General features: G+C 51.4%; 1 protein-coding gene across 4 annotated transcripts in view; it reads left to right on the plus strand.

The window, feature by feature from the left end:
• The window catches only part of CDH23 (cadherin related 23), a 435,990-nt gene that overhangs the window by 159,708 nt on the left and 249,732 nt on the right, over positions 1–26,550 (plus strand). For all 4 annotated transcript variants that reach the window (XM_055535167.1, XM_055535177.1, XM_055535147.1 and 1 more), the window contains exons 7-9: positions 11,789–11,983; positions 15,550–15,678; positions 24,271–24,349. In XM_055535167.1, the coding sequence (XP_055391142.1) occupies positions 11,789–11,983; positions 15,550–15,678; positions 24,271–24,349 (403 nt within the window). The remainder of the gene's footprint in view (positions 1–11,788; positions 11,984–15,549; positions 15,679–24,270; positions 24,350–26,550) is intronic.

The raw sequence follows: 26,550 nt of genomic DNA on the forward strand, positions 1-26,550 counted from the left end.
GGTGATGTCTGTTCCCTAGGAGAACTATCAGCAGGAATGTGTGTGGAGAGGGCACAAGTACCTCGAGCAGAGTGGGCCAGCATTCTGGGGGCTGCTGTGTACACCAGTCTGACCGAAGCAGAGGGTCTCAGTAGGACAAAAATGAAAGATGAGTTTGGAAAGGGAAGCTTTGACCAGACTATGATGACATTCAAGTGCAGCAGGAACTTGCCTTGGACAGGAAAGAGGAGCCAGTGATGGTGTTTGAGGAGAAAAATAAGATGAAGGGTCCGTGCTTTAGGGCAGTAACTCTCCAAGATTAGTTACAGGAGCAGAGCTGAAAGAGGGGAGGCCACTGCAGTGGTTCAGCCATAGGGAGGTTTTCTCAATTTTTATATTAATGTTATCAGTCATATCTGCATGAGTTTAAAAGTCAAATAGTAAAGCTAGGCTTATAATAAAAATAGCAGTGCCCTGCCTCATCCTTTCCCCATTCCTGATTCCCACTCTGAGATAACCTCATTCAATTTCTGATGGCTACTGATAGTTACCTTATTTCCAAATCGCATGCTTATACATTTTTTTAGTTTTAGACATTATCTGTCGACTTTCAGCTGTGAAGGATGAGAATTGAACTTCTACACCACCCTTTACCTCATCTTTGCTACACACACATACACACACCACTCTTAATGTGCTCTGCCCATCCTCCTAACATAATTATATTCCTCCTTTTAGCTCACACAACCTTTAGTGTGTGCAGCATTATAATTATGTAAATATTATTCACAGCTGAGCCACATAGTGTACCGTACTGTCATTATACTTCCAGTGTAATTATATCCCTTCTTTTGCTTTCTGTAGAATTAATAATTACCTCATTTTGTTTGCTTGCTTAGTGATCTATAAACCTATCACTTGTTCACCCCTAAATATTCTGACATAATTGAATACCACCTCTCCATGTATTAAAACTATATTGATTTTTAAATGCAGTTTATGTTTTTCTTGGCAACAGTCTCCCTGGAGCATTGATTCTCCTGCTCCAGTCTGGACTGGGTATGCTCTGGCTTGCTTGCTATTCTGGAGGCTGAATGACTAAAGGGGCCTGATGTAGGGTATGCATAAGGGAGGTAAGGAAGTCACTAAAAGTCCATTTTTGTTTCTCTCCTGCATTCCATCTCCTGTTACATGGGTTCCCTACTATCTTCTATCTCAGTTTCTGCCTTCATTTTCATAGAATACACCCTTCATTAATTTCATGAACAAGAATTCATGGGGAATTTCTTGAAATTTTGTTTTGAAAAATGTGTTTATTTTGCATGCATGTGTGTTGATAGTTTGGCTGGGTATAGAACTCTAGAATAAAAGTAGTTTTCCTCATATTGTGAAGTCATTTTTCCTTTGTGTTCTGGCTATTAAGAACTTTGGTGCCATTTTGATTTTTGACCCTTTGATTGTGGCCTTTTGTTTTCTCTTTGAAAGTCTCTAGGATGTTTTTGTTTAAATACTCAGTGTTTTGAAATTTCATCGTTTTATGCTTCAGTGTGGAACTTTCTTCTGAACAGATAGTGCTTCTTTCCCTTTGGAAGCATGTTCTTCAGTTTGGGGAGTTTTCTTATTTTACTTTTTGGATAATTTCCTCCCCTTTATTTGCTCTGTTTTCTCTCTGGAATCCCTGTTAGTTGGGAGTTGAATTTTCTAAACTACTCTAATTTTCTTACTTTCCTCCCCTGTTTAAGTCTCTTTAAGTTTTGTCCTAGTTTTGGAGAAATTTCTTTTTATCTTCCAGCTCTTCTGTTGAGCTTTTACTATCTACTAGTTCTTTCTTCTTCTTGAAAGATTATTTCAAAGATGCTGTCTTATGTTATCTCTCTCAGTTCAGGTCAGTCACTCAGTCGTGTCCAACTTATTGCAACCCTGTGGACTGCAGCACTCCAGGCTTCTCTATCCATCGCCGACTACCAGAGCTTGCTCAAACTCATGTCCTTCGAGTTGGTGATGCCATCTAACCATCCTGTCCTCTGTCGTCCCCTTCTCCTGCCTTCAATCCTTCCCAGCATCGGAGTCTTTTTCCAATGAGTCAGTTCTTCACATCAGGTGGCCAAAGTATTGGAGCTTCAGCATCAGTCCTTCTAATGAATATTCAGGACTGATTTCCTTTAGGATTGACTTGCCTCCTTAAACATGTTAAAGATATGTATTGTTGTTACTCCTTTTTTACTATTTTCCTCTCTGTCTTTCACATTAGAAGCTCTTCTCAAATGTTTAGTGACCTTTAGTTGTCTGTTCCTATTTAAGAGTGAGTTCACATTTACCTGCCTGGAAGCTCACTAGGCCTATTAGGACAGGGTAGAAAGGAGGATGGGCTTCCCCGGAAGCTCAGCAGGTAAAGAATCTGCCTGTAATGCAGAGACTCTGGTTTGTTTCCTGGGTCAGGAAGATTCCCTGGAGAAAAGATAGGCTACCCACTCCAGTATTCTTGGGCTTCCCTGGTGGCTCAGATGATAAAGAATCTGCCTGCAATGTGGGAGACCTGGGTTCCATCACTGGGTTGGGAAGATCCCCTGGAGAAGGGAATGGCTACCCACTCCAGTACTCTTTCCTGGGAAATCCCATGGACAGAGGAACCTGGCAGGTTACAGTCCATGGGATCACAAAGAATCAGACATGACTGAGTGAGTAAGCACAGTGCAGGAAGGAGGGTGCTGCGTATTAACCAGTGGACTTGATAATTAGGTGAGGACTTGGATTTGTATGTGTTTGGGGGTATTCAACATGTTAATATTTTTTCTCTTGGGCCAGTTTTCCCTATCTCTTGCTGGCTGTCAGCCTTCACAAGGCCGAATGATTATAAGAGGCCTGACTGGAGATGGGAATGAGGGGAGATGCCGCTTTTCACTTAACCTCCCAGTTTTCAGTGCCTCTTCCAGCTCCCAGTCTGAGTCCAGAGCCTGACTACCTCAGCCCCTCCAGAACGCAAACCCCTTATCTTCTGCAAGAGCTGGGGAAGGCATCTGGGGGTCTTACCACTCTTCTTAAAGATTTGCAGCCAGTCTTCCTGTTTTGAGCATCACTTTGTGTCCACTTCCTGAGCTTTCCTGAGATTCTAAGATGCTAGCCAAAGTTTCAGCTTTCCCTTCTCTCCTAAGGCAGTTTCCAGTTGCGTCTGTTTCCAGGATTTTGTTGACACCGATCATCCATTGTCACCTCCTTTCCTGTTCTTTTTGCGCTTATGGATGTATGCATTTTAGACTTCCATATTGTCATTTTGGTGAGGGGTTGGGACAGAAACAGAAATCAGTGGGTATGTTCAATCTGCTGTCTTTAACAGCAAGGCCTGATTTTGTTAAAACATTTATTGAATGCCTTCTATGTGCCAGTGACAGTGCTAGGGCTTCAGAGGTGGCTAAGGTGAATCACAGAGAGAGGGGGAGGATGTGAGGAATGTTGAAGGAAGACTTGACAGAGCCTGGTGATTGGTGAGGAGTGGGAGGCCAGAGAGAGGGGCACATCCGGCAGGTGAAGACACTGGCAGAACTCGGGGATTCATGTTAGATTCATCCACTGGGGATGGAAGTTAGGTAAGCACTTTGATGCAGGTCTTTCCAGGATTCAGAATAGACAGTATGGAGCCAGAGGCTGAGAAAGGAGCAGGCTCTTGGAGATAGGAGAGCACTGAGCTTGCTCCATGGAGAATGGAACAGCTGAGGAGTCCAGCTCAGTCCAGAGAAAGTGCTTGAGCCACATTAGGGTATGCGGGGCTTGGGGCCCAGCCCTTTGAGGCTCATTCTGCCCACAGAGCTGGCACCTCCACCTGACAGTAATCCTGGCCCTCAGGGCAGATCTAACACCTTTTAGAGTCCAGTGCACATCGTCTGAGAGAGAACAGACACTGGTTGACAGAAGAGATGTTGTAACTGATCTCTTCCAGCCTCCTCTGCAGAGGGAGGTGCTGGAGCGTGTGTGCACGTGTGTGGGTATGGGAACATGTGTGGGTGTTTGTACACACCATGTGCCCTCTCCCTGACCAGAATGAGGGCACCTGAAATATCCACGGAGGCCCAGTGGGCACCCGCCTCTCCTGGTTCTCCTCCTTGCACCAGTTCTTTTCTTAGACCTTGCTCTCATCTGGTGCCCACACAGGCCTTCTTGCTTGTTTGAGAAAGAAATACAGCCCATATCTCCCACAGACCTCATTTTTTCTCCCCTATAAGCTGGAATGCCAAAAGCCTCCCAAACTTCATACCATCCCCAAGCTCCCCAGTAGGCCCCGGCTCCAGAGTCATAAGTGAAAAAAAGCACCTCTTTGGCATCAGTGGAGACCAAGACATGGGCACCTCCACTTTGCCTGGCACCACCTACCCCTGCCACCCCCATCAGAAATGTCTTTACTTATAACTTTAATTATTCTAGTCACAGTGGGAGCCCATTTCCTTCTCTCCAGTGAAAGTGTTCAAATTTTGAGACCCTTCTTTCTTCTGAAATTCTTTTTGGGCTAAAACTCTCTACCAACGCTCTCTTCCCTAACCCAGACAACTTGAATCTACCATCTTCGGGCATGTCATCCCCAGCCCTTCTATAGAGAAAATGAACCAGTTCTGCTTGAGCAGGAGCCCTGAGCTCACTCTCTACCCTCATCTCCAGGGTTCCCAAGGTCTGGGGACACAGAGGTGACCTGGTTTAAAATCCTACTCATCAGTTAAAGCTGTGTGACTTTGGGCCAGTAGCTTCATTTCTCTGAGGTTCCATTTCCCCATCTGGGAAAAGGAGGTAATGAGATAAAATTTGTAACAATGCTGACAGGTGAAGGGTTGAGTCCCCTCCTCAGGGACCAGCAGCCCAGCCTCTGAGCCACAAGCTCAGTCCAGGAGGGTCTGTTCACCAAGGCACTGGCACCTTGTCAGAACTCCATCTGTCAAGAATTTATTACTAATGCATTTTATAACAGGCTTTATAATAAGATATTAAAGACTGTGGCAGCATCTAGCAAGCATTCCATAAATATTAATAACGCCTTTAGAGATGGCACCTACAATGGAAACGGTTGGGCTTGTTTCGAGGTTTGGTCCAGGACTGAGAATAAATCTCACGGGCGGGGAGGAGGGTGCACCATGAAGATGAGAGGGTATGGCAGGCTTATTTCTCTCTCTGGTCTTTCTCGTGCTGCTCTGAATTTTTTTTTACTTCTTGTCTTTTGTTCACAACTTTCCCTCTAGAATCTCTCTTTTGCTCCTTAAAGTTTTCCTTTCCTTTCTTCCCAACTTTCTTCCCTCTGTCTGCTCTCACAAACTCTCTCCCCCGCATCCCCAGTCTGCTTTGGCCCCCAGTTCTGCCCCTTTCACATCCCCCTTGGTCTTCCTTCCGCCTTCCCCCTTCTCTCCCTTCCTCTTTGTTTGCACTCTCTCCACCTGTTTCTTCCACCCTCTGTGCTGCCTGTCTGGCCCTCTTCCTCCCTCGCTGCCCCTGCGCCCCTCACCCGTTCCAGTGAGCACCCCTGGCCACCTCTGTAGAAACCCAGAGTAACGCGGCTCACACTGCATGTGAGAAGTGAGCTATTTATCATTACTATTAACGAACAAGATCCCTGGAATGGTAGAACTTTGCCAGAGTCTATTCCCTTGTCACCCCAGGAGTAGCAAAAAGATTTATTTGTCTCTGAATTGCACAGGGTGGCCCGTTTACAGCACGTCCATCAGGAGTGATGCGGAGCTTAAATGGGGAGTGGAAAGAGTGCGGGGCCTGCCCGGTCTGTGACCTGCATGGAGCGGGCCTCTCACCGAGAGGGACGGTCTGGTAGGGCAGGAGATTTGCTGGGGACTATGCCTCACCACACTCCCCGGCCCCCAGGAGGCAAGGGCAGTGCACTTGAGGAGATGTCCCAGAAGCTGTGAAGAAGAGGATGGGGCTGGACAGGGGGTGCCGTGGAGGAAGGAGCTCTGGAAGCCGAGCTGAGACAGAGACGTGGGCTAAGAGGCCTGTCTCAGGAACGGGAGTAATCACGTCCTGTGCAGCCTTTCCTCTGGAGACCAGCTGCTCCTTTCCAGCACAGAGGTGGACCCGGAGCCACTTTCCACAGTGAATATGTGGGGAGAAGTTGCCCTAGAATGGGGCTTCCCCACCCCCAGCCGAAATGAGCCATTTGGCCCTACTTTTTCATGGCCCTGGCCCACCTGGCAGATGGTTCTGTAGACCCCAAACTCTAAGACCAGACACTATAGAGGCACTGTCCCACTGTTTCCCTGACTCCAGGCGGGCAGAAGCTGACTCTCTGGGGCATCTCTTCTCCAGGTCTGTCCTGGATGATTGTGTCAGCCCCATGGTCAAGCTCTCCCAGACCTACCCCTCCCATCCCACATGCTTGCTGACCTTCACAACGACCTGAGTTGATTTGCATGTTAAAAGGAGTGCCTGGGGACACTTGAAAGGAAGACAGAGCCGACATTCATTCATCCAGGCCTCTCTCCTCTCCCCATGTTACCTCTTGTGCCTTCAGCAGTAATGAGCTTTGCTTTCTGTGGCCCAGCTGTGAGCGTGAAAGGCCAGATCCCAGCAGGCGAGGGGCAGGATGAACCTGGGGCGAGGTATGCAGTGAGGAGGCCTTGTCCATGGCTGGATGCGTCCTGAGCAGACCAGGTTGCAAGGAGCTGAGACCCATGTGGGCTGGAATGAGCAAGTGGTACCCACAGAAAGAACAGCATGGACTGTGTCTCAGGACCACAGCCAAGGACAGGAGGGGAGGGCCAGATGGGTTCTGTGAAGGCTGGGGCAGGGGAGGCCCTCAGAGCCCTTGTCTCTGCTTTCTGCTTTACCATGCCCCATGCTCACTGCAGATGGGCTTCCTCTGCACCTCTGTTTCTATGGCTTCTGTGTGACTTTCAGCCTGTCGTGGGACCCACTCTACCCCAACCAGGTAGCAGGAATCTTTCTTTCAAGTTCCCATGGAAAGTTGCTTTAATTTACAAGGCCCCATCTGATTGGCCTGCTTGAGTCAGGTGTTTACCCCTGGACCAATCGCATGTGGCCTGGGTCTGAAGTCACTTGGTACAAACACAGCTGCCTAGATCCATCCCTTTGGTAAAAAGAGCATCTCTGCTTGGAAGGAGGGTGGGCCAGGACACAGTGGGTAGTGTCTCTGGGTAGCGTAAGTAAAGCACTTGAGTTAAGACACCTGATTTCCAGGCACAGCTCTGCCATTAAGCACATGTGAGACAGAAAGCCTGGAAGTGCACCCTCTTACTTTTCCCATCTAAAAACCGGGGAGACTAGGCTGGATAATCTCCAAGGTGCCTTCCAGCTTCCACGTTCAAGCCATCTTCTCGCTGAGTGGTGCATGGTCTGGCCTGGCCTCCGTGCTCAGGAGCTCCTTGGCCTCCAGGAACTCCTCTCACCCTTCCCTCAGATCCCACCCCTCGTCTCACATTCTCCAAACCCACTCTGGAGGGTCTTCAGAGGTTCTCCCATCCTAGTCTGCAACAGCCGTGAACCAGTCAACAGAGGTGTTCTCTTCCTGAATTCTGATCTACCCATTTGTCTAAATTCGTGATGGAGAGATCAGCCATTTACCCTGCTTCTAATCCCCCCACACCACTTTAAACAGGCTCATCTCATGCTGCCTGTGATGGTATTTTATTATCATATCACTGCCATTATTGGCAGTGACCATTTATGAGTGTCGCTCAATATTGCCGTGTGCCCGGCTCAGTGAGAGGTTTTCTCCCCACACCTTAGCTCATGTAAGTTTCCCACTACCCCAGGATATATAGGTAGTGTTAACAGCTCCACCTTTACATTTTCCTTTACATAGGGAAACTGAGACCAAAATAATAAATTTAACAGCACATGTCCAGGGTCTCCAACCAACAAGGGAAAAGGCTGGGGCTCAAACTTAGGAGGTCTGACTCAGAGCCCACACTCCGAGCACCAGGTGGTAACTGCCTACTGTGTACTTGAAAATCCAGATGTGCCTGGCCCCATGGAGGAAATCTGCTTGCGTTGAGTGTCAGCCTGTGAACGTATCTGATGTTTCTGTGAACCAGTAGCTGGGTGCTCCAAGAATCCCCCAGTGTATGTGCTGGTGAGAGTCCCCTCCCCCCATTTCCCAGAAAAGCATGGTGCCCAGGATTGGAAATGCAGGAGGTCAGCATTCTTTCCTCTCCAATGGCCTGTCCCTTCTAAGGGAATGGCTCCTTGTCAGGCCTATTTAAAACCTTTTCTAAGTTACGCAGAAGTTAAATGGGTTTTCACTGCAGGGCATGAAACATAATCCAAGAAGGTCAGACACAGGACCATCCCTTCCTTTCCCCGTTTTCCTGTCTTCTTGGAGCTTGCTCTTAAATCCTCTGACCAGATGCTCAGAGAGCCTTCGCCCCAGACTATGCAGTATGGATGAGTGAAATGTCCTTTCCTCCCTGAGGCAGGCGGCTGGAGAGCTGACATTCTCGTGGGAGCCGCCTCTCTCCTCTGGGCACTGACTCCATGTGGGGTGTGCTCTGAAGTGCTGTCCAGCTGCCTCACTAGGGGTTGGCTGCCCTGAAATCAGAACATGTCTATCCCTCTTGTGGCAAGAGCTACAGGCTGCAATGGCATGCTTTGCTCTGGAGCTTGGGGCTGACACTGGCACTCCTGAGATGTGTATGTTGGATGTAGAGAGGGGGAGGAGGGAAGAGAGAGAGCTGTAGGTTAGCTGAGAACCTCATGAAGATCTCCTCCAGACCAGTCTCCTGTGGTTGGCATGTTGGGATGGAGGCTGGCATTGCTGAGCCCAGCGCCTGGGGAGTTCAGTTTCTGGGGCTTTGAAAGTGTGGCTTAGGGTAGGTCCTTTGCAGAGTGCCTGCATCTGTCAGGGTCCCCCAGGAAACAGTTCATCTCGGATAGTTCCAATAAAGGCATTTCAGTGAAGAGACAACTTCCAGAGGGGGTGCAGGGCTGGAGCGACACTGAGGGATATTGAGGCTCCAAGGACTAGCAACAGGGGAAGTTCTTTCTACTCTTAGGACTGGAGGGGCAAGGGGAAGGGCTGGAGCCACTGAAACCTGGGGCTGGAGAGGAGGGGCTGCTGGGTTGGAGCTGGAGGGACTGGGAAAGTAACACTTCAAACCCTTTCTCCTCCTGCCTCCTCCCCAAACTCTGAGCTCCTACCAGCCTCTCCCATTGGCAGCCTGGGAATGCAGTGCACTGAAGACTTGGGAGGCGGGCAGGGGGTGGGTCATGGCAGAGAAGGGTACTCGGTGGATCTGGGGACTGCAGACAGGGAATGTCCAGTGCAGTATCATTAGTAGTCATGGTGCTTCTTTATGCCTCCCTGCCCTACCCTTGAAGATGTTCTTGTCTGCCACCCTCTAGAAGGCATTCAGACAATAAAATCACAACTGCCATCTTCTAAGCACTTAATATATTCTGGGAAGTTTATACTCAGGAGCTCGTGTACTCTTCACATTAACTGTATGAAATATTATTAACTTTGATGCACAGAAAGGGGATTAAGGATCAGAGAGATGAAGTAACTAGCCCAAAGACACACAGTAAGACTTAGGTTCCAACAGAAGTCTGTCCATCCCTGAAATCTAGCACTTGTCCCCTCTGCCCCCTTGTACACTTGAACACTTTCCCTCTTTTGGAGAGAAAGAGAGCATCTGTTTTCCAAGCCACTGAGCTGGGTAGGGCAGACCTCGCAAAGGCAAAGCAGGTTCAGGAACTCAGAAGTGTAAGGGAGTGTGCTGGTTTGGAGAAGTACAAATAGCTCTACGTGCCAGGAAATAGTAAACTGGTAAGAAAAGATATTGCACATGATCTTAGCCAAAAGGCTACGATATGATACCTGCCAGGAAATAAAGCGAGAAGGAGGAGACAAGACCAGACTATGAGGCTTGTGTCCTATGCAGAGGGGCATGGAGCATCAAGGATGGGATGGAGGAGAGGGGTCTTACCTGTCTGCCCCTGTCTTCAGCGTGGGTTGGAAAAGGATAGGATGTAAGCCTGTCCATTCAGGTGCACACTTGCCTGGTGATGGGGGAGGGGCAGCACACTCAGAGAGAAACAATGGCAATTGGGTGGCTTTGTCCTCTGGAGGCCCTTTCCAGCCCAATTAGAGGTCTTACAGAGAACACACTTGCCTCCAGCAGACAGCCCTGGGGAAGGGCTTCCAGTATGCCTGAGAATGGTCTTCAAAGAGAGAAGCTTCTCGAGGTAGTGACCCAGGTCATGGGCAGCAGCACAGAGACGGGCAGCTGTGTGATGTCTTCCTGATAGGAGCCCTGCAGGTGTCAGAAGGTACTCAGTCATTGTCCCAGTGTAAAAAGATCACACAGGAATGTTGTCTCTGCCCTCAGGGAACTTTCAGGCCAGTCCCACACTCTGGGCTAGAGGGTACCACCCATGCTGGCAGGTGACCTCAGCACTGTGTGGAAGACTTAGGGGAAAAAACTGCCCTCAAGGTTTACAGAAGTGTTTAGAGCTAAGACATAGGCTTAGAATGAACTATACCTGAATTTAGGGTCTTTGCCATTGCCTAGCTGTGTGACTTGGGTGAGTTCCTTAACCTGTCTGAGCCTTGGCTTCCTTTTTGAAAGAGGGATCATAGCAAGCACCTAGAAAGCTACTTGTCACGGAGCTGATGGGTGCAGCTCACAACACAGATGTGGCACAGCACCGTCAGTGAGCGGGAGCAGGAATTGTTTCTTCCTGCCTCTGGGCAGAGCCTCTTTAGGTAGCCTATCTTCTGATGTGTCCAGAGCTCACTGAGTCAAGAGTAAATTTACTCACGCAGAATTTTGCAGATGTGGCTTACCTGCCAAGCATTGTGGTGGGCACGATCGTGATGAGAGCTGACAGTTGGGCAGAGGATGCAAACAGATACTTAGAATACAATGTGCTAAGATGCTGCCATAGAGATTCGTTCATGTCTTCATAAAGGATGCTTACTGGACACCTGCCATGTGGCAGGCACCTGCTGGGCCAGGCAGATAGAGCTCTATGGTTTCTATGGAGCACATGTGCAATGAGAGACAGGCACTGACTAGGGAATTACAAAGGAACTGTGCGTGATGAAACATTCCAGGGTGCTATGGGACCCTGAATGTAATAGTGGCAGGGGTTGGGAGCATGGTAGGGGCTGACCCGCCTTAAGGGTCTGGAAGGCTTCCATGAGGAAGTTACATTTAACCAGAAACTCCAAGTCAGAAAGGGGCAGGGGTCTATCTACAAACACAGTGTGTAGCAAAGGGAATCATGGAAAGCTCCCAGGAGGTGGTGACATTTGAGCAGGCTTTGTGGGCCTCTCTGGTTACAGGCTGCCATGGCCCAGGGATGTTATGTGGATGCCCCACCCCTAGGCAAGTCAAGAAATCTCTGTGGGCCAGCCCCACCACAGACTCTATGCCACCTCCCCATATTACACATCTTTCAGCTCCCTGTCCTTGGAACCTCCCAACACATAGACTCCTGGCTGCCCTCCAGAGCAGCCCATGCCTGAGGCTTGGGCAGCCAAGGGGCACCTAACAGAGAAAGCAGAACTGCCAAGAAACAGGGGTTTGGGGACCAAAAGGCCCTCATCCGGAACTTCAGGATAAGCAGATCATCTTTGGAACTGGTGCTGTTATAGCCACCAGGAGGCCATCAAAAAATGGAGGGAAAAAAAATAGATGTAGCGTTTTAAATTCCTGTGAACCCTTTTAGAATAAAAATGATGAAGCCTCAGGTCTGGTTGGCTGGAGGGACGTGGTTAATGGGCTTTGGGGGAATAGTCACTGATGGAGGCAGCTGCTCTGAGCTCCAGCTCACCCTTTTATTTGCTCTGTTTCATCCCCAGAACACACCAGTGGGGACACCCATTTTCATTGTGAACGCCACGGACCCTGACCTGGGCGCAGGCGGCAGCGTCCTCTACTCCTTCCAGCCCCCCTCCCAGTTCTTTGCCATCGACAGCGCACGCGGCATCGTCACAGTGATCCGGGAGCTGGACTACGAGACCACGCAGGCCTACCAGCTCACCGTCAATGCCACGGTGAGTCCCTGTGCCGGGGGCCCAGGCGGCCAGATGTCAGCCTCCTGCCCTCAGAGAGGGCACAGGATGTCAGCCTCCTTCCCTGCTGGGCAAGGCTTATAATGGTGTTGCTGATGATCATAATAATGATAACAACAGCTGATGTTCCTGAGGGTTTGTGCTATGTCCCTGGTGCTGTGGGGAGCACTCGAGTGGATTGTCTCCTTTAAACCTCACAACAGTGCTATGGCCCATTTTACAGATGAGGAAACAGAGGCACAGGAGCAATTCAGTGACCTCCAGCACCTGCACCATGGGTCATTCCTAGTGCAGGATGTCCTCTCGCTCTGAGACACAAGACAGAGCTGTCAGCCCAGCTGTGTCCTGACACCACCCAGCATGCAGGAGTCAGAGTCCAGGCATCCTGGCCACTGCGCTAGAGCAGTGATACTTATACAGAAGGGAACATCCATCAGTGCCAAGCACTGTGCTTGGGTCCTGGGAATTCCAAGATGAATTAGTCAGGAGAGGGAAGTTGAAGAGGAATAATTATCCTATTTTATAGCTGACACCGTTGAGACACAAACCAATGAGTGGTGGGCAGCAAGAAACCAAGCCCGGGTTGTCCAGGGCCCCACAGCCAGGAGTCTCCAGATCTCCAGAACGTCATAGCTGCGTGGCCTCTGTCACCAGCGGTTGCGGAGGGGCTGGAGGACAGGCGGGCCACAACCTCAGTAGGGTTCTCTCCTTGCTCGCCCCGCTTCCCTGCTCCTGGCCATGGCCTCCAAGCACGGCTAGAGCCTTTAGCTGGCAGCAGGGCAAGAGCTGGCCTGTTGGTTCTTAGATTTCTGTTTACAAAGCTTAGGCCAAATGTTAAACAAATCAAAGAAGTCCCTCTTGAGCCTCTGGGACTCATTAGCCTGACCCACAGCATCCACCACCTGGCCCCGTGTCCCTGCAGGGGGGCTGCCAGTAGCTCTGTGGGCTCTACTTGGCAGATCACAGAGCTCAGGTCCCAGGGGAAGACACACTGCATTGGGGCAAGGGACCAGTTGGAAACATGAGGTTCCCCCAGAATTGGACAAGATCCAGAGAGGCCCCCCAGACCAGGAAATGCAAACTTGGTCCAGGGACCCTGGGGAGGCCACTGCAGATGATACTCATGTTCTTGCCTTCTCCCCTGGTTAAGTGTTGGTTGCCTGGGAGGACATGTGTGCTGCTATTTGTGAAACTGACTTCTGGGATCAAAGGGACTTATAAGACTGGAATCCACTTTTGGGGCACATCTATATCCTTCCGCACACCCTTGCATACTCACTTAAAGTGGTGCCCTTCCCACCACTCTCCATTTCCTTACACTGGAGCCCAGAAATGCACAGATGCTTGTTCTCTTTTTCACTGTGAACTTGTCCTTGTGGGATATTTTCCATCTGCAGTGAAAATGGCTTCGGGCTGGGCCAGTGGCAAAGAGAGCAGAGCTGGGCATAGGCACGAATCTGGGTGGCCGGGCCTGTTGAGAGGCCTGGGCTCAAGCTGGGATGGTGAATGTGGTTAAATTGTCATCAATCTTCCAGCGACCAGGCCTTGAAGCAGTGGAACAGGAGGGGCCCTGGAACTAACTCCCTTAGGTCTTGGTTGTTCCCCCATCTGATGCACAAGTCCCTTTCAGGGCTGGCACTGTGCCCTTGGCCGCTGGGCATCTCCCCAAGGAGATTCTCCCATGTGGCATCGCAGGGAACATCTGGGTCTCCAGCCTCCGCTGGGTGGGTGGTGGGTGGGAAAACATGCAACTCCTCTGGGAACAAGTTGCTGAGACCTGTAGGCACCAGAGTGACAGCTGGAAGCCTGGCCAGGTGCCTGCCTGCCAGATGTGCCCACTGCCGTCCCCTTTCCCCAGCCATGGAGTCCAGGGTGGGCTGTATGGGAGCATCTATGGCAGAGGCAGGGCTGCAGCCACAGGTGTGGGACAGGAAGGGCAGGTGCCAGACTGGACAAAGCCAGCTGCCCACAGAAGCCTGTAAGAGCAAATCATAACCATTGGCATCTCCAGCCCCAGAGGTCAAGGGCCTTCCTGATGGGCCTCCCACTCTGGCTCTGTCTGCCTGATGCCCATTCCAGTCCCTGGGTGGGAGCTCTCACCACTCTCTAGGGTGGTCCCCGAGCCTGGGCTGTGGGCCCCATCATCTTGGAGGCTGGGAGACTGTCTCTACTGTGGTTTGGAGGAACACAGCTCCTCCTGCCTCCAGACTCTCCCCTACCTTGCTGCAGCCATGACCCATCCTCAAAGCCTCTCCTCTGTCTCCCTGGCTGCCCCCAAGGACTCTTTAGGACAACCAGCCCTTTCTTCTCCTTGAAGGCTCAGCATCTGTCTCTGGAGGGCAGGAGCAGGCACTGGGCTTGTAATGTGGGGACTGCCTTGCATCGTTCACATTATCCCAAACAGACCAAGGGAGATCTAAGCTAAGGACAGTCACTTCTCCAGTCCCAGAGCAGAGAGTTTACAAGGCCTAGAGTCCATAGAGGTCATTCCCGCAAGTCCCTTCATCTCACAGAAGAAGAAGTCGAGACTCCAAAATAGGAGATAACTTATTTGAGGTGACTTAGCAAGTCAGCAACTGGGCTGAGGTTAGGGCCTCAGATCAAGTCAAAATGACTTGAGTTGAATCCTGGCTACACTCTTACCAGCTGTGTGACTCACAGCAAGTTACTTAACCTGTCTGAGTCTGTTGAACTGAAATAACGGGCACCCCACCAAAGCGAGTGAGGTGTCTAGTACAGTGCCTGGAGTATAATCTATTCAGCATGTAGTTTCTATTCTTCTTGGCTATTGTTATTCAGTAGCAGCAACTATTTCACATTTAGGGTAATAGAAAATGGGTTTGGCTTTTCTTTCTTGGTGAGCTTTTATAGGACTACATTTCCAACTGTGAGGGCCTGCTTGGCCACATGGCCTCTCAAGCTTCCTTCCCAGAGTCCCCCAAATGTCACAGGCCCCGGAGCTCCCCCTACTGGTTCTACCAGCAAAGTTACTTGACCAGTCAACCCAGAGTACAGGGCAGGGGTGCAGGGCCCAGGCTAGCCCCCTCTGCGGTCAAAGGGCTTTTCTTCTGAGGAACTGTCCCATCCTAGTCAATTCCTTTGCTGTCCCTGGAAGAGAGGGTGCAGGAAGTAGGCATGGAGGGAGCAGTGGCCCCCAGGCTGAATCCAGAGAAGGAGCTAAGGGCAGCACCATTCCTTTATCCCAAGGCAGTCACCCCGCCCACCAGAGGTCACACTGGTCAAGCCTGGGGGTGGGGGGCGGGGGACGGAGATGTGGCTCAGCCCCAGCCCTGCTTTGTGACAGTGGATATGCCACCTTCCACTGGGCCTTGGGGGCCCTGTGTGTGTTTTCCTGCACAGGTCAGAGATCACTGAGGGTTCTTAGAGTTCCTGAGCTCTGTGTGCTAATGTCCTTCCCTGTGGGAGTGTAGGAGTACGTGTGTACATATGTGCACATGTTTGTGCACATGGGTGTTGTGCATGTGTGTCCATGTGTGTCCTTGTCCATATCACTTAACCTAAGCTGATGTATTCTTTGTCCTTCTAAGGATCAAGATAAGACCAGGCCTCTGTCTACCCTGGCCAACTTGGCCATCATCATCACAGACGTCCAGGACATGGACCCCATCTTCATCAACCTGCCTTACAGCACCAACATCTACGAGCATTCTCCTCCGGTAAGACCCTCCTCCGCCCTTGTGAGACGTCCCTCTGCACTTTCGGTGGGCATGGAGGCCCTGTTTGGTGGGATGGGCTCCTTGGTGTTTCTGACTCCCACGTGCCTGGCAGTGATGGGTGTCCCAGGGCAGTGAAAACCCAACCTCCTCTTACACCCTACCTCCTTGCTGTCTCACTTCATCCCCAGAGCTCTCCAAGGGACAGACAGAAGAGACTGGCTAATGCAAGTGAAGGGCAGCAGTTCAGAAAGCTTCATGTGGGGTGATGGGAAATGGGGATGCCCGTGGAAAATCCAGCCTGAGCTGGAGAGTGAATTTGGACTCAGCCAGGCTCACCAAAACATCAGTGGGGCTCAGCCACACCCCACCACGGGTCAGCTGGTCAATCTACCTCTCTTGGCCAGCCAACACTGCCCAAGATGGTGGCCACTTACTATCTGCCCCACAGACCCTCTCAGGCTTGGCTCCTCCCTGAGAACTCACAGCTCTTGCTGCCCCTTCTAACTGCCCAGACTTTGGGTTTCTCAAGGCCATGTGTTCAAGAGAGGTACCTGATTGGCCATGGTCTGATTTTGTGCCATGTCACAAGGTCACAGGTTGCCAGCCAGCCTGTAGATTGACTGGCCATGGGCCCTGTGTCCACTGTGGTCCAGTCGACTATGAGACAAAGCATACTGCTGCCCCTAGGCAGGGCCTCGGGGTGGGCGGCTTTGCTCAGTTGTGGGCCAAGCAGGCAGTGCCCTGCACCCCACTTCCGGTAGCCATCCGTGCTTATGTGTGGACTAGAACAGAATACCTGCACTGGGCTGATGAATTAGAAAAGGCGGCTCCTCTGGGCAGACACAACCCCTGAACATGCAGGGGAGCAGCTCTTTGGAAAGAAAACTGTGCCTCTCCTTCTATAGGCACTCAATGTGCTTAGGGGAAGGAAACAGCTTTGAGAGCAAAGTGGGGTGCCCGCCTGATCATGTGGCTATTCAGGACCCCACCTGCATGTCTGCACAGCTCACAGGTTTGGGTGTAAGTGAGAGGCAGGCTTCCCTGACCAGATTGCAGGCTGGGCTCCTGGACCACCACAGACTAGGTAGCCTGCTCCCAAGTTTGGCACTGTGGTCTCTCCTGACTTTTGGCCTCTTCCAAGCACCATGCTGCAGGCTCCAGGTGTGAGAGGGTAGCCACTTCCTTCCTGGGGCCACTTGCAGCCTGGAGGGTCTGATGAGCAAGGTGGCCTCCTGTTGCCGGTGTCAGAAGCTGCTTTGAGAGTAGAAGGGGACATCTAAATGTCCCCACTTCAACCCTTTCTTTCTGAGTGGTCCATGGAAGCAGGAGTTTAGACTTCTGAGACTGAACTCCGCCTGTCCCCAAACCTCTTTGCCAATAAGCCCACGCATGCTCAGCCCTGACCTTTTAGGTGAGGTGGGTCCTTCCACCTGTCCTCAGCCCCTGGCCATCCCTTCCTCGCGCTCAGTGCTCCTGCACGGTATGCTCACCCTTGGCTTCTCTCCTGGCCTGCGAGAATAGTGCAGTGGTAATGGGCTCTGCTGTGGGCATAGCACACCATGGGTGCTTCAGGAGGTAATTGTGGAATGAATGAATGCATGAATAAACGAATGAACAAGTGCTCACTACTCAGGCCGGCTCTCTTACTATCCTGTCATCCTCATCACACCTTGTGACTGCTCTACTCACCAATCCGAAATCCACCCATCTGTTGGTTCCCATCACTGACGACCTTTCTTAGAATTCTTTTCCTGGCTTCATCCTCACCAGTCCACCAGGCAGAGCCATCTCTCTCTCCTCATCTCTGCTGGAGTTCCCTGGTCCTTAGGCTGCATGATTCCCCTCTGAATTGTAGCCACATCTGTAACATTCACTGATATGTAAGTGGGTTACTTTGGGGCTCCTGGTCATCAGGGTGGTTGAGCCTTTGGGTCTCAAACCAGGGCCTCCCAGGGCTTTGTGCCCAGGGTTGAATGCAGGAAAGACAGGCAGTGCCAACTTGTAGATTGAAGTGAGGATGTGACGGTGGCCCAGCAGCTGGAGGATCTCAGAACAGGTCCCTGTACTACCATGCGCTTGCTTGGCCAGATCACACAACATCCAGACCTCTTCTCCTTGTCTCAGTAGTGCCTCCTTGGCCTGGTGGTTTTAGGGACTAGAGCACCTAGTAGTCTAGTCAGCAGATGTTAGAATGCGGGGGTTTTGTGTTTGGATTGGGTTGGGAGGTCCTAGCTTCAGCCTCATCTCAGAGTCTCAGTGGTCAGCAAGAAGGGTGTTGGGGTGAGTGTCCTCTGAGACCCTTCAGTTTGTCTCGCCTTTCCTAGCATCCCTGTATTGTAGCAGAGTAATACTAAATCAGACTATCACTACAGGTGTTTTTTTCAGATCTGCAGGTTTCTGAGTCCGCCTGGCCATTACTTTTGTTTTTCATTCGTTTACTCATCCTCTAGACGTTTATGAAGTCCCTGCGCTGTGCAGGGTCCTGTGCTAAGCCAGCCCCTCTCCTTCCCAGATGATTCCAGAGGCCCCTGCTAGGATGACTCCTCAGGACAGGCAAACAGGCTCTTGCTCCCCTTGGTTTCCACCCTCCTTATGCCCAGTTTCTTGGCATCTGATATGGTTCTTTCTCAGGATGAGGGACCTTGATATCTCTTTGCCTTGACGGTTGTCCCTTTGGCTCCACGAGGCCACTAAAGTCCATGTCTGGGGGGCTCCCAAAGAGCAGGTCTGAATCCTGCCTTTTGTGTGGTGACCAGGCTCGGGCAAGCCAGACAAGGAAGTGAGTTGGGGGGTTCGGTCTCTCCCAGCACCCACAGAATCACCTCCATGTCCGCACACCTCTGCTCTTCCTCCCTGCCTCCAGATTTGAAAGTTTACCTCGCCTCTTGCGCAGTTTCCCATACACCCTGAGCCTGATTTTTCCCTGCTTCTAATCGGTTTCCGTGCCTTGATCCAGGCCTTCCATGTCCCTTTACAGTGTGGAAGCCTGATTTAACGCAGCACTTCGTAGGCTGGGCCAGGGTTGAGGAGCACCAAGGCCTGATTAGTCCCCTGGGGCCAGAGGCCCCAGGCGTCCCCCATCCCCAGCCCTGCCTCTGCTGGCCGGGGGGCCTGCGTCCAGACCCTCACCCACTCCCCCCTCTCCCCCTCTTTATCTGCGGCTCCCAGCATGTATGCTTCCCTCTATCAGTGTATCAGGCAAGCATGCCTCATCTAAAGTGTATATATTACCTAATAAAATCCTTCTTATTTGGGATTATTGCATCAAATTTTAATTTCCTCACTCGAGCAGCAGCATGTCGGCCTGCCCGTCAGTGAAGGACCGATAGAAGGTGAAAAGAGCGGATAAACTGCACAAATTACTGCCAGCCGATGCCTATCAGCTCTTTGACTGGAATTGACTGGAATTAAGGACTGAGAAATAGGATTTTCTGCCTCAGAATCTGCTGTGGCAGCCCTTGTCGGAAGTCCCCTTCAGCCCCCTCCTGCCTCCTCCCCACCAAGGGCGCCTCCCACTCCCAAAGCAAACTGCAGGTTGGCCTTTCAAGTCCTTAATCCTGTCATGGAAAGAAGGAGGGGCTGGGCCAGCAGAGAAAGAGGTGGACAGCCCCAACCGCCAAGGCTCCAGCTTCAGCCACTCTCCTGGCCAGCTACTTTGGAAAGAGGCAGCCACAGAAGGGAGGGTTGTGTTCCTTCTAGAGGAATCCCAGCTCCTCTTGAGTCTGTCCCGACTTCACTACTGGTACCCAAGCCTCAGAGGCGGGGGCTGCCTGGCAACCCACCCCCACTCACCAGAGCTTGGGACTTTAAGCAAATCCCTGAACCCTTAAGCCACAATCTCTCCACATATACCCTCACTATGAGGACAAAACGGAGGACCCGTGCAGGGGCCCAGCACAGTGCTTGGCGCACAGTAGGTCCTCAACTAATGCTAGGTCTCCCTGTGAGATCCTAGCTGTTCTCTCTATAGAATGGCCAGAAAGCTCCTTACCTCCAGCATAGGGTTGGTTAACCTGGGTCCTGGGAAGTCTGCATTTGCTGAAATTATTTGGAACATCACATTGTGGGCATTGTCTGGGAAGAGGTGTCTTAGCTTTCATCAGAAGCACATGGAGGTTCCAGGCCCCAGAGAATAGTGACAGTCACTTTTATAGCTTTTTCTATGCACCCGGTGCTGTTCCAAGTGCTCCTTGTATCAACTTGCTGAGGTGTGGGGACTGTTTTATACCCATTTCATACATTGGGAAAACCAGGCGGTGAAAGGTTAAGTAACTCAGTCAAAGGGTTCACACCCTGGCAGTGTAAGCGCAGAGTCAGGCCCTTAGCCCCCTTGCTGTGCTGATCTTCCCATGATATGGAGTTGGGACCCCACAGGCCTGTGTACCTTTAGCCTCTCTGTGGGAAGGCGGGGCTTCCTCTTTGCAGTGGGAGTTCTTATGAAGGGAAGAAGCTCCATAGCCAGGTGGGCCCATCTCGTCTTTGGGGCCATCTGTTCTCCTGGTCATACTCTGGTGCTCCTTGAACTGGGGTCCCTCTCTGGAGAGCCAGCCAGCCAGAGTGCCCCCCTGTAGAGGGGCCCAGGGCGGACACGTCTCCATCTCCTCATCTTAGGAAGTAAGTTTCAGTATATTGAAAATATAATCACTGAAACTCTGAAACAAGAGCTGTGGGCTCCCAGGAGCCCCCATTCCTCCCTGTTAATTCCTTCTCATAACATTTCCCGTCTTTGTGGCTGCACTTGTATTAAAAGCTCAGGGTTTTATTAAAAATGGATTTATTTATCCAAAAAGAGATGAAACCCAAACTTATCAGGAGCCTTTCAGAGCTCATGTTGTAGACACTCAGGCATGGCTCTTCCAGGGGTGAGCCGACCTCCCTGCTCTCTGGTCCTGAGCTCGCCGCTGGAGCCACTGAGCCCCAGTCCACCCAGGGGGACTCCAGGCCACCCAGCTCGGGGCTGCCCACGGGGAGATGCTCACAAGGCTCTGAAAACTGAGGCCTCCCTGGCCGCCAGCTCCGCTATCTGCACAGGCCAGCACTGGCCCCCTTTACTAAGTGCTGCTGAGGCTCACTGTGCTGGACCCGACCAGCCACACCAGGCCCTGGGTGTTCGCCTGTGGGCGTGCAGCTGTCCCCTCAAGGTTTACTATTTGCTTGTTTGTTATTATATGATTTGGGGCTGCGTAGAGTGGCATGCAGGGTCTTAGTTCCCTGACCAGGGGTTGAACCCAAACCCCCTACAGTGAAAGCATTGAGTCTTAACAGCTGGACCACCAGGAAAGACCAAGGTTTATTGTTTAATGACTGTCTGGAATGGTGCTTTGGTAGGCACTGGGCCCAGTTGACCTGGCAGTCCAACCCTGCCCTCAGCAGGCCCAGGGCAGCCAGAGACCCTCAATGATGGAGCACCCAGAGTGGGTGCGAAGCCATGGGCTGTGGTCAGATGGGCTATGAAGCCCTTTCTGGCAGCTAGAGCCTCAGATCAGAGTCCCATGCTCTCAGGACCTCCTCCTGGGGACATATCCAGGAGGTTTAAGAGGTGACACCAGGAAAAGCATCCCCCCGAAAGGATTCCCCTGGAGTGACGGGGGAGTTCTTTGTGTAAACCCCTCAGATATAATGCAATGAATACTTCCCAAATGACATTCCATGCACTGCTAGGTCCAGGGCTATCAAGATGTTACATGAAAAGAGCCTGTCTTCAGCTCAGAAAGCCTGGGAGAGCAAAGGTTGATGGATCTCTCTATCACTTTGCTACTTTTGGTAGCCTTTACCACATTAAAGCAGGTTGTGCATCTCCAAGGGAGGGATGAGGGGTATATGTTTCCCCACGTTTGACATGAACTAATACTTATATTAATACTTGTGGCACATAGCCAAAACTTGCATAAATTACAGTTATCATTATTATATTTATCATATAACCTGTTACAGAGGCAGCATTGTCTGGTGGGCAAGAGCATTTTGGAGCTAAAGTACCTGAAATCGAATCCTGGCTTCACCATTCACTCCTTGCGGTGGGACCTTGTAAAGGCCACTTACCTCGTGGCCCTCAGTTTCCTCATCTATAGAATGGAGCTGTCTCCTGGAGTAGTTGTGAGGGCGAAATGAGTTAAGGCATAAAAAGTGCCTGCAGCGGCGCCAGGCACAGTGCTGGAGAAGGACCCCTGCTGCCTGGGTGCCTCACACTCTCCTACAGCTCAGGTTCTCAGAACCCACTTCAGGAGATACACTTTCTCTGACTTTGTAACAGTCTGTTCCCCGCCCTCCCCGCCCCCCACCCCCGCCACCCAGGGGAATCTAGACAGAGCTCCTGTGAGGGGTGGGGTTGAGGGGAAAGCTGTGAAAGGAAGGAGTCAGGCCTGCTGTCTACGCAGCCGCAGCCTCTGTGTTGTGACCATTTCTGTGCTGTAGACGTTTCCTCTGCAACATTCTCACTTCCTTCAGCCGAACCTGGGGGTGTTCCGTATTGCCACGTACCGGGCTCAGGAGAGGCCGGGGCAACAGCTGTGTGCGACTAGCACTGCCCCAGGAGGGTGAGGTGGCAGATGCCCCTCCTGTGTCCTGACAGCGAGACCAGGAGGAGTCGGGGAGGCACCGTGCCCCCCAGGGCACTCCCTCTGGGGCAGAGTCTTGCATGTCAGGAGCCAGCCTCTCTCCGTAGGACAGGGTGCTCAGATGGGGGTAGAGGGTGCAGCCTGCGGGCTTCATTCTCTAGCTGGTGAATGGCCAACGCTTGAGAGGCGCCATGGCTATTAGAGACCTTCATCAGACATGCCGATGCCAGGGTTGGTATCTCCCTAGGCACTGGGTACAGGGCTTTCCTACTTTCCCTCCATCAGCCCTGGGACCTACAGCCTGGGCCAGAAGCTGGGCAGACAGGGCTGGTGTGATAGGGCCTGCAGAGCGGACTGAAGGTTTCCCCAGGCGAGGGGTGACTCAGCAAGTGGTGGTGGTCAAGTTAGGATCCAGTTGTTCATATGTTCATTTATTCAGTGAATCAACCAGCCAGTTGGTATTTGTGTGGGCTAAGTCGCTTCAGTCGTGTCCAACTCTCTGCAACCCTATAAACTGTAGTCTGCCAGGCTTCTCTGTCCAAGGGATTCTCCAGGCAAGCGTGCTGGAGTGGGTTGCCATGCCCTCCTCCAGAGGATCTTCCCTACCCAGGGATCAAACCCATGTCTCTTATGTCTCCTGCATTGGCAGGTGGCTTCTATACCACTAGCACCATGTGGGAAGCCCATTGGTATTTGAATGTGTCCATTATATGCCAGCATCTCTTCCTAGAAAGTCTTATACCTCCACATCCCTGCAGGGCTGTGCCTTTTGCCTGAAGCACATTCCTTTTTGTTTTCTCTCTCTGGCAAGCTACTCACTTCACGCTTGCGTGTGTGCTTAATCGCTCAGTTGTGTCCAACTCTTTGCGACCCCATGGACTACAGCCCACCAGCCTCCTCTGTCCATGGGGCTTCTCCCGGAAGAATACTGGACTGGGTTTCCATGCCCTCCTTCAGGGGATTTTCCCAACCTAGGGATTGAACCCAGGACTCCTGCATTGCAGGTGGATACTTTACTGTCTGAGCCATCAGGGAAGCCCAGGAATACTAGAGTAGGTAGCCTATCTCTTCTCCAGGGGTTCCTCCTGACCCAGGAATCGAACTGGGGGTCTCCTGCATTACAGGCGGATTCTTTACCAGCTGAGATACCAGGGAAACCCCACTCCTCGTGACCCATCCTAAATGTCGCCGTTTGTACAACTCTTTCCTCCTGGTGGACTTCTATACTTTGGGGTACCTTGATGCCTCCAAGAAACCCCGTATCTGTATAGCAGTGTCTGTCCATATGTCCTTGACCCCTTACTACAGATTGTGTGCTCCTCAAAATCAGGGGCCCCTGAGTCCCATCGTGGGTATTCCAGCCCTGGGAGCTTCTCCCCAGGTGCTGTAGGGAGAATGAATGGGGTGGAGGATGGAGCCATGGGAGGTAGGAGCTGCTGGTTGCAGTGTTGGATGGGGCATGGTTCAGAGGACCGTGGTGGCCACCACGGTTGTCATGCTCATCCCTAGAGATACCCACTTTCAGGATGTATGATGCTTTCATTCATAGAATATTTCATCCTTGATGTTCTTCTTTACTCAGGTCCTAGTGAAAACAATGTTCCGGGATTTTGTGTTATTCATTTTAAGATTGGGGCAAACTGAGACCAGAAGAGTGCAGCAAACTTCTGAGGTCACACAGCAACCTGATGAGTTCAAGATAGAGACCAGATCTCTTGTCCTGCTGCTGGTTGCTCCTCTGTCAGTTCTTCCCTGGGTGGTTCATCCGAATGAAGGGAGATGGGGAACGGAAGAGGCAGTGAGAGCCTCAGCAAGGTTGGGCCTCTCCAGTGGACACTGAGGTGTTTGCCTGGGGCCGCAGTGTGTATCCCAGGAATGATAGGGGCAGCTAAGGTCTCTGTATTCGGCCCCTACTTCCTAGACTGACCTGAGGTCCCCAGGGGGAGGGAAGCTGTGGGTGTCAGGACAGCTACAAGAAGAACAGCACCCTGCGGCCTGGCCTACCAAACTCAAGTCCTTTCTCTTTCCCACCCAGGGCACGACAGTGCGAATTATCACTGCCATTGACCAGGATAAAGGACGTCCCCGGGGAATTGGCTACACTATCGTCTCAGGTAAGGCCTGGGGTGCCCTAGTGCCCCACCCCTACTCAAGAAGAGCCACTCTAGGAGTGTCAGGCTCTGTGGGTGTGTGGGACAGTGGCATGAGGGCACCTGTCCCCAGGGACAGCCAAGGCCAAAGGACTCAGGAAGGAGCTGCCTAGATGAAGGAGGGAGGAGCAAGGGAGGAGAAGAGGAATTCGAGACAGAGGCTCGGGTGTGTGGGGCGCTCGGGTGATGGTGGGGACAGGAGTGTGCATTGCTCTCCGAGGTCTCCGCTGTCTGCGCACTTCAGGGCTCTGAGCCCAGGTTACTGGTGATTCTTGTCTAACCTGCTTCAGTACGCTGCATTTTTCTTTGTTTGTCATTACTTACTTGGTGCAAAGATGGCAGTTTTTACATCATTTTAGAACTAATTCAGCTGCAACTGTGGCTGATTTCATGCTCTCTTCACATTTCTGACCATCAGACAGTCACGTTTATCTGGAATGTTGCAGGGAGGCACGTAAGCCCTCCTTTCCCACCTAGGCTCTTGAGCAGAGCAGTGACTGAGTGCAGAGAAAGTTCTGCTTGGTGGGACCCCTGACTCCACATCCCTGCCTAGAGACTAACAAAGCATCAGCTCCTTGGCCATCTTGGGTCTGGGTGGCTTTGGACAAGGGGGCTGGTGAGAGGTGCAGGAGAAACTGCTCACTCATTCACAGGCTGGATCAATCTGTCCCTGTTCTCCCACCCCACCCTGGCCTCCCTGCCCAGCCTGCTGGTGAGTGAAACGCGAGCCTGGTGCATCTGCGGGGGTGGGGGGCGCTGTCTGAAGGCCAACCCCATTGTCCCTCCCTACCACACTGCCAAGAGAGTAGACTTGGCATGTAGGGGCATTTTTTTCCCTAAAGTTCAAGACACCAATGTGTAGTGATCAAGAACATGGATGGAGTCTCTTGAGCATACTGTCTAGGGGTGGATCTCCATACCTCAGTTTCTCATCCATAATATGGGAGCAGTAAGAATACCTGCCTCACATGGTTCAAAAATCAGAAGGCTTATTGTATGTAAAGACCGTAAATGTATGTAAGGTGTTGATACTTTGTAAGTGTTAACTGATATTAATGTGCATGCGTGCATGCTTAGTTACTCAGTTGTGTCTGACTCTTTGTGACCCCATGGACTGTCACCCCCAGGCTCCTCTGTCCATGGGATTCTCTAGGTACGAATGCTGGAATAGGTAGCCATTCCCTTCCCCAGGGGATCTTCCTGACCCAGGGATCAAACCCAGGTCTCCTGCCTTGCAGGCAGATTCTTTACCATCTGAGCCACCAGGGTCATCTACTAACACCTTCAGGGTGCTGAGGGTTAGGTGGTGGGAGGGAGACCAGCCACATCCTTGGGAATGCAGGAAATCAGGGGAACTGTGGGCGCTCTGTGACCTGCAGCTTCTAGCACAACTGTTAACTGTGCTTCTAAGCCCACGGGACCCTGAGACCCAGGGTGAATGTCAGACCAGCTCATGTGGTGAGCGGCAGCAACAGCAGAGTGGGTTTGGGCCTCTGCTTCCCCCACCCCTCTTCCTCCCCATTCTCATGCCCAGCACAGGGCTCCACAAGAGTAAAGTCCAATTTGTACTTGTAGAGTGAATGAATGGATGGATGGATAAATGAATTAATGTATATTACTCTAAGGTAATGGATTTTCAAATTCCATTTTGCCCATATTTGGCAAAACTAATACAATTATGTAAAATTTAAAAATAAAATAAAATTAAAAAAAAAAAAAAGAATCACCTGGGAGCTCCTACCAAAAATGCAGAGTCCTTGGCATCCATGAAGGTTCTCATTCTATAGGACTAGGGTGCAGCCCAGGAAAGGTCCTTTCTCCTTGAGCCCCAGAAGCAGCTGGTCCTCAGGCTAGGATATGGGAAAGGAGGTCCTAGGGAGGAAGCCATTCTATAGGAAGGCAGCATCCTCTTGGGAATTAGTGGACTCGCTCCTGGTGGACAGAGAAGGGAGGCCCATGCTGGTGCTGGTCTCCTTCATGACTTTGTCAAATTGGGAAGCGAAACAAGTGCCTCCCAGTAACAAGGAGCTTGTACTGGAGATCTGAGTGAACACCAGTGAGCCCCAAAGCTGATGGAGTTGGGGACTTAGTATAAGCTGGCAGCAAGAAGGGGGCACCTGGCTGGGTAGGGGATTGTCTCCTTTTCTCATTATCTCTGGGTTAGT

The sequence above is a fragment of the Bubalus kerabau genome, chromosome 1 (assembly GCF_029407905.1).
Source record: "Bubalus kerabau isolate K-KA32 ecotype Philippines breed swamp buffalo chromosome 1, PCC_UOA_SB_1v2, whole genome shotgun sequence".
Classification (NCBI taxonomy): domain Eukaryota; kingdom Metazoa; phylum Chordata; class Mammalia; order Artiodactyla; family Bovidae; genus Bubalus; species Bubalus kerabau.